Raw genomic sequence first — 8,573 nt, forward strand, 5'->3', positions numbered from 1 at the left:
AAAACAGTGATTTCCAAGCGGTGACGTGGGGAGCAAGAAAATGGCCCTCCCTTGGGCTAGAAACCTGTTGCCTGTTTAGAAAAGGGAAAGCAGCACAAGAATGTGACCCTTGTTCAAAAAATTATTTGTTTTCAAAGAAACTGCTGTTGTAGTTACTGAGATGAGTCCCAGCTTTCTGTGAGTATATACAGTTCCTTCAGGAGGAAAGCAGGAGGAAAAATGTGCTTAACAAGTCCCAACTTGCATGGACTCCCTCTGTGCAATAATAGTGTTTAACATGATTTTTTTTAATGACTACCTTGTCTCTGTACCCCAAACATACAATTATCTGTAGCGACCACAAAGACTAGTGAGGTTTTCAAGTGCCTCGCAAAAAAGGGCACCTATTGGTAGATGTGGAAAGCATTTTTTTAAAGCAGACATTGAATATCTATTTGAGCATGGTGAAGTTATTAATTCGATTTTGGATGGTGTATCAAAACACGCAGTCACTACAAAGATGCAGGTGTCCTTCGTAACTGAAAAGCCAGAAAGAAATCAGATAATTCTGCATCCTATTTTGACAGGTTGCACATCAAAATATCACTTCTGCTTTTCTTGAATATGTTAGATGAATTGGCTTTCTTTTTAATCATAGTTCATCTCAGTTGTCTTACTTGGCACTGGAAAACAATGGTCTAGAGCCCTGCCACTAATGTAAAGTAACTGTCCATAAAAAAAAAAAATATTGTTGATAGAGCAAAATAGTTACATTTATGGCAATATGACTTTTTCTCCATATTGCCCAGCTCTAGCACCTCCCCCCAAAATAATGTATAGCTGATTTATTGTTATTGCAAAAAATGTACATTTGTCTATATCGCCCAGCTCTAGTCCCCACCATTTTGAGAAACCCTGGCATTATTTAGTGTCATGACATGCTGCTGTGATCTAACAATAACTTATCTTCCATTTTTCTCTCTCCTCCCGCCGTGCAGTCGTCGCGGGCGTCGCGCTGGGCCGACCCGGACCACTTCGCCCAGCGGCAGACGTGCATGAACAAGTTCGCCAGCTGGTTTGGCGGCATGCCCCTGGTCCACTCCCAAATGAGGCTGGACCCGGTGCTGTTCAAGGACCAGGTCTCCATCCTGCGCAAGAAATACAGGGACATCGAGAGGCTCTGACAGGACGTGCACCCCCTGCCAGAGAGGCCGGGGGAGGCTGTAGCCGAAGGAGGACCACGACAGTGGCAGTAGGACAGTCAGCCACCTGGAGCCCAATCCAAGGCGGCGCTACAGCTCCGTCTTCCACTCAGCACATTGCCAATGACCACAGCAGCGCCAGGACTTGACGAGCGAAACGGTGTCTGGAGAACTATGCGTATACACACAAAGAATATACAGATCTATAGTATGTTCACATAAACACACACAGACACTACTGACGAGACTCTTGAGTAGAATATTTTTTTTGTATTAATGCCACGAAGGAGCGAATTACGACAGACTTTCCTGTGACTCTCTGCACATGTGCAGGATAGTAGAGGAAGGGAGGTGTCCAACATGGCAACCCAACCTCAGATCAGATCCGCCCCGGGCTGGTAACCTAGACTCAATGCAACCCCACCTTGACTCCTTCATGACCTCCCTATGTCTGCATCAGGACCCCTGAGACACTCACAACCAGCCCCTGCTCTGGACCCTGGGAAACCATGATCCTCCATTACTTTTCTAACCATACTTCCCTGCCATATGTACACAGGTTTGAAGCCTTGGGGTCTTATCTTCCTAAGAATTGTCCCCGGATTAAATGAAATTCAACATTTGGTAGTAAAGGTCGAGAAAAGTTGAGTCAAAGCTTTCCCCCTTTATATTTTTGTTATTCTTTTACTGGAAGGATGGTTTAAAAGCCACCATTTTCAAATGGTGCCACTCGTATTGCCATGAGGCAGTCACAAACCCACTCTATGCTCAGTCTTTCATTTTCTGATAGATTTCTATTTCTGTCTGTTTCTCTGATTTATCACAATGATAAGCCAGAAGCATATCACATTTGAAATGTACCCTTTTTCCTTCAAAACTCTAAAAAGCAGTTTCACTTTTCTTCTCGTTTTCCCCCTCGGAAGCTCAGCGCCGGTGTGTGTACAGAGGCTGAAAGTAGGCTCATCCCACCATAAGCCCAAGCGGAGTACTTTCCCTCCGTCGGAATGAGCAACATGAACATTTCTGGATGAAATGGAGCAGAACACTGCCTTCTAAACCAAACCCTTTTCACCCATTTATTTCCCCTTTATTGTTTATGAGCAATACCGTGGCAGAAGGAGTGCATGCTAAATTTAGACCCTGCTTCATTTCCACAGGGGTGTTACAGATTTCAGTGACTCGTCTGTTGTGCCATGTCCCCGAAACGCACATTAGGGCTGCCTTTTTAAAATTGCTTATTGCACATATTTTCCGTAAATCGATATCGAAAGCAGGAGAAGATGCTATCTGGTGGAAATGCCCTCTGTAATATTCGTTGTTCTTCCTAGATTCCCTCATAATGATGTTGGTGTAATACAAGCCTCAAAGCCATTCGACAGACATAGCCATCTCCTACACCATTTGTCAGAGGACATATGTTTTGTGTTTAATTAGAGAAGGACATTTCATTTGAAGTGTTGGTTTCCCTGGGGAGCAGCCCTTGATGAAACCGTCTGTCTCTATATTTCCCATCACGTCTGACTCTGCTCTGGATGCAGTGACCCACAACCTTGGCCCTTTGGCTCTAGGCGTACAGTGAAAAGACAACCAGCTCCCCCTCACCTAGCCTTGTCATTGTGATGTTCTTCATTACCCTCTCTGTTCATCATTTCTGTTGCTCCTAGTTTTCCTGTGATGCTGTTGTGCTCACAATAGACTCATCCCAGCTCAACTACATTTGGCCTGACACATTTTTGTATTGTGGTCGAATAGGAAAAACCTCTGCTTTCTTTTATTGATAATTTAAGGAAATAGCTTTGAGATGTGGAAGCTCATGACTTTATAGTGAAATCTTATTGTGAACAGGCTTTAGTCTTTGTACCACACACAGAGCCCTGCTAGTTCACTCGAACAGGTACTTGAATGTCTGAAGACTTGAAGGAGCGTAGTGTGCTTGAGTGGCCTTTTATTGTGAAGGTGACTGAACTTAAAGGGCCAGTTTCCTGGACATGGATGAAACCTAGTCCTGGACCCCAACAACAATTCTCAATGGAGATGTGCATTGAAAGTGCATTTGTGTTCAGAACTAGGCGGCATCTGGCTCCGAGAAACCGGCCCATAGTGTATCAGCTGTGAGCCAAAGCTCAACTATCAGTTTTTTTCTACCCCCTTCGTCGTATCTGCGTCATTTCTGATTGAGGTCGTTGTAGACTCTTTTTCACAGTGATTTTGTTGTTTTCATCTTCCATATCAGGATACAATCAATGGAGGTCAGTGTCCACTAGGTGTATACATGGCCAATGAGTTGATATTGTGTCATTGGTGGGCCAGGCCCATCTACTCTCGTCATTTTCACAATGTCATATGTGATATTATCAGCATAACACTTAATACTACAGTACAGTTAGATTTAGTACAGTTTCAAAGCTGGTATATTGTCAGTATATTGTTTTTTTCACAAAATGTTTGCATTTCATTTTTATTTTATTTCTGGCAATGTACTCGGGAGGAGTTTGGAATGAACTTGTATGACTTGATATTGGCCAAGAGAGATTTACGTTGTATTTTGATGTTGACTTACAGCAAGCCTTGGATCTCTTGGCACTAGACATGAATCTCAATGATTATGAAAAACGTTGGCCTGCATCTGGTCCCCTTTTTGAAGTTCAGTAAACCATCTTTGTATCAAGCCTTTTTCTATCTAGAATTGTCTGAACGAACTTGTTATATCTCAAGAGCGAAAGTCCCCAGCCTTGCACATTGACTTCACGGGCAAAACCAGAGACAAACATTTCTGTACATATACATGTATATTTATTTTCATATGTGAGCAAAACCAGACTCTGTATAGTATGAAATGACAGGGGAAAATAACAGGATTTCTTGGCTGAAGGAATAGTTGATGAGCAAAAAAAAAAAAATCAGATTGACCCGCACAGTGTAAACACTCGACAGTCAAAGAATCAAGTAAAAACAGCTAAAACGTTTGTCTTGTCAGACCTTTCAGAAAGAAGAAATACAAGAAGATTTGATTACATTGAAATACAATTTGTTACAAACAAGCATGTTCTGTTTCCCCAAGTAGGCTTTTTTTTTGTATTTCCCAGTAACAGTAATACTTAGGTGTGATTTGACCCTATTGGTCAAAATTATCCCACATGTTCAACACAATGTACGTGTGTGCTTTCTGCAGATGTACAGTTGAAGTCGGAAGTTTACATACACCTTAGCCAAATACATTTAAACTCAGTTTTTCAAAATTCCTGACAGTTAATCCTAGTAAAAATTCCCAGTCTTAGGTCAGTTAGGATCACCACTTTATTTTAAGAATGGGAAATGTCAAAATAATAGTAGAGGATGATTTATTTCATCACATTCCCAGTGGGTCCGAAGTTTACATACACTCAATTAGTATTTGGTAGCATTACCTTTAAATTGTTTAACTTGGGTCAAACGTTTCAGGTAGCCTTCCACAAGATTCCCACAATATATTGGGTGAATTCTGGCCCATTCCTCCTGACAGAGCTGGTGTAACTAAGTCAGGTTTGTAGGCCTCCTTGCTCGCACACGCTTTTTCAGTTCAGCCCACACATTTTCTATGGGATTGAGGTCAGGGCTTTGTGATGGCCACTCCAATACCATGACTTTGTTGTCCTTAAGCCATTTTGCCACAACTTTGGAAGTATGCTGGGGGTCATTGTCCATTTGGAAGACCCATTTGCAACCACGCTTTAACTTCCTGACTGTCTTGAGATGTTGCTTCAATATATCCACATTATTTTCCATCCTTATGATGCCATCTATTTTGTAAAGTGCACCAGTCCCTCCTGCAGCAAAGCACCCCCTCAACATGATGCTGCCACCGCCATGCTTCACGGTTGGGATGGTGTTCTTCGGATTGCAAGCCTCGTTTTACTGTGGATATAGATACTTTTGTACCTGTTTCCTCCAGCATCTTCACAAGGTCCTTTGCTGTTGTTCTGGGATTGATTTGCACTTTTCGCACCAAAATACATTAATCTCTAGGAGACAGAACACGTCTCCTTCCTGAGCGGTATTGCGGCTCCATGGTGTTTATACTTGCGTACTATTGTTTGTACAGATGAACGTGGTACCTTCAGGCGTTTGGGAATTGCTCCCAAGGATGAACCAGACTTGTGGAGGTCTTGGCTGATTTTTCTTTTGATTTTCCCTTGATGTCAAGCAGAGGCACTGAGTTTGAAGGTAGGCCTTGAAATACATCCACAGATACACCTCCAATTGACTCAAATGATGTCCATTAGCCTATCAGAAGCTTCTAAAGCCATGACATCATTATCTGGATTTTTTCAAGCTGTTTAAAGTCACAGTCAACTTAGTGTATGTAAACTTCTGACCCACTGGAATTGTGATACAGTGAATTATAAGTGAAATAATCTGTAAACAATTGTTGGAAAAATTACTTGTGTCATGCACAAAGTAGATGTCCTAACCAACTTGCCAAAACTATAGTTTGTTAACAAGAAATGTGTGGAGTGGTTGAAAAACTAGTTAAGTGTATGTAAACTTCCGACTTCAACTGTATTTATTGCAATCTACACAAGTGGTGCTGGTTTTACTGTCTTGGCGAGGGGGGCAGAGCAAATCGTGTAGGCCCTGGAACAATTTTGAGCTGACAGTCTACCTTGACTTCGCTGTGGTGACGGTGACCATTCTATATTACCATCTTTAGACGTCCACGTCCTCTCTTCTCTGGATGATGGTTGTTGCATGCTCTCTCTCTCTCTCATCTGATGGAGATGGTATGGCAGACTGAATCCTCTTCATCAGAGAAATATTCACAATCTGGATCAACAGCATTGTCCTGTCTCTGAAACCTCATTTTCTATTTCACTGTCACAGTCCAAAGTTTGTGATGAGGCTTCAAAGACGGGAAATCTTTTGGAGCTCATTTATGAGTGTCTGTGTCAGCGATCTGCTGCTCTCGCTCTGAGAAGGAGAAGCTTGGGAAACTCCTTTCCACCCAAACATAATTATAAAAGTGCATCCAGAACCAGTCAAAACAGAATACATCAAAGACACTTGTTTATTTTGGACATGTACAAATATCTATACACATGAAAGCCTCGGGGTCAAAATGACCCACAACAGCATGTTTGTATACAAAATCTACACATTCCACAACACATCAGCGTGTCCACATTTTGAAGTTAGGTTCATGACCCTAAATGAGGAAAAGTAATTTTCATGGAGAAAGAGGTTAACTAGTATTTTAGACAACTCAAATGTGGAAATGGGTCAAATTGACCTACAACATAATAGGAGGGTTAATTGTTGCCAATATATATTTTTTAGTTTCCATGGAATAAAAACATCCCTTTTTGCTTTTAAAATCTTAATATATAGAGCAACTGCAACCATTATAGAAATACATTTGTGTTACCATGTCAGTTAATTCATAATCACCATGGAGACATGATACCAATCTAGAATTGGATTTGCTGTGAGCATTTCAATGGCAGCTGGGTCTCTTGAACAGATTGAGGGTTTTCGTTTGTTGTTAGTGTATTTTAGATTCACCATGTTTTTTTTGTCACTGTCCACATCTGCATACTCATTAATAGTTTTGGGCAAACTCTGGCAATTCTCTGACTGTCATATCTGGTACAAATAACTCCACTCAAAACAGTAATGTTGTAAAACAACTCATTTAAACATGTCCTTCCATAAACCCATAGGATACCAGATATTCTATGGTTTATCAATGCATGGCATCTATCAGTGTGGTTGGATGTGCAGGATGGTTCTGTCTGATTGTGCCTTTTGAGCTCATGGTAACAAACTGTCAGTCAGAAGAGGAGCGCCATACATGGCTCTCGTTCACCTTGACGTACACTGGAGTTTTAGCACCGCTTTCATTCATTCTTGACCGCTCTTCTGTCGGATATTAAACTGTGGTGATGGCCGACAACGCACCTGCATGACCACTTCTATGGAATTATTTATCAGTACTTGACTGTATCAGACAGACAATCTTTTTTTTTAACGACTTAATTTGCTCCCAGCTGTCCTGATGCCTTCCTCCTGCCTACCTTGTAATTAACAAATGACTTTTATAGAGGTAAATGAAATAGAAACATGCCAATTTTTGTAAGAATGATTTATAATAAAAAAGAAACATTTGATCATTGATGCGTGACTGTTTATTGCTTTGAGGCAATGTGTAGCCTACTGTTAAGCATAATAATGTCGAGTTACATTACAGAATAGACAAGGCACATTTCTTTTGTTTAAAACCCCTGTAGGTCTAAGCCCTTGGATTGCAATATCTACTAAGCTAACATGGAATTGTTTTAAAATTCTAAATGATACGACAATCTTATGACCCCTGTAGGTATAAAAAGCCTAGCCCTCCGATCCAACAGGTCCCAGACGTGCTCAATGCGATTGAGATCCGGGCTCTTTGCTGGCCATGGCAGAACACTGACAGTACTGTCTTGCAGGAAATCACGCACAGAACGAGCAGTATGGCTGGTGGCATTGTCATGCTGGAGGGTCATGTCAGGATGAGCCTGCAGGGAGAGTACCACATGAGGGAGGAGGATGTCTTCCCTGTAATGCACAGCGTTGATATTGCTTGCAATGACAACGAGCTCAGTCCGATGATGCTGTGACACACCGCCCCAGACCATGACGGACCCTCCAAATCGATCCCGCTCCAGAGTACAGGCCTCGGTATAACGCCCATTCCTTAGACGATAAATGCGAATCCGACCATCACCCCAGGTGAGACAAAACTGCGACTCGTCAGTGAAGAGCACTTTTTGCCAGTCCTGTCTGGTCCAGCGACGGTGGGTTTGTGCCCATAGGCAACATTGTTGACGGTGATGTCTGGTGAAGACCTTCCTTACAACAGGCCTACAAGCCCTCAGTCCAGCCTCTCTCAGCCTATTGCATACAGTCTGAGCACTGATGGAGAGATTGTGCGATCCTGGTGTAACTCGGGCAGTTGTTGTTGCCATCCTGTACCTGTCCCGCAAGTGTGACGTTCGGATGTACCGATCCTGTGCAGGTGTTGTTACACATGGTCTGCCACTGCGAGGACGATCAGCTGTCCATCCTGTCTCCCTGTATCACTGTCTTAGGCGTCTCACAGTACGGACATTGCAATTTATTGCCCTGGCCTCATCTGCAGTCCTCATGCCTAAGGCACGTTCACGCAGATGAGCAGGGACCCTGGGCATCTTTCTTTTGGTGTTTTTCAGAGTCAGTAGAAAGGCCTCTTTAGTGTCCTAAGTTTTCATAATTGTGACCTTAATTGCCTACCATCTGTAAGCTGTTAGTGTCTCAACGACCGTTCCACAGGTGCATGGGAAACAGTGTTTAAACCCTTTACAATGAAGATCTGTGAAGTTATTTGGATTTTTACAAATT

The 8,573-nt window shown here is 42.4% G+C and overlaps 1 protein-coding gene across 1 annotated transcript in view; it reads left to right on the plus strand.

The window, feature by feature from the left end:
* LOC115175999 (exostosin-1b-like) overlaps window positions 1–4,166 on the plus strand; it is a 112,930-nt gene extending 108,764 nt beyond the window's left edge. Inside the window, exon 11 of the mRNA XM_029735707.1 lies at window positions 978–4,166. Within this exon, the coding sequence (XP_029591567.1) occupies window positions 978–1,163 (186 nt within the window). The 3' untranslated portion in view covers window positions 1,164–4,166. The remainder of the gene's footprint in view (window positions 1–977) is intronic.
* The last annotated feature ends 4,407 nt before the right edge of the window (window positions 4,167–8,573 follow it).

This window comes from Salmo trutta, chromosome 36 (genome assembly GCF_901001165.1).
Source record: "Salmo trutta chromosome 36, fSalTru1.1, whole genome shotgun sequence".
In the NCBI taxonomy this organism is placed as follows: Eukaryota; Metazoa; Chordata; class Actinopteri; order Salmoniformes; family Salmonidae; genus Salmo; species Salmo trutta.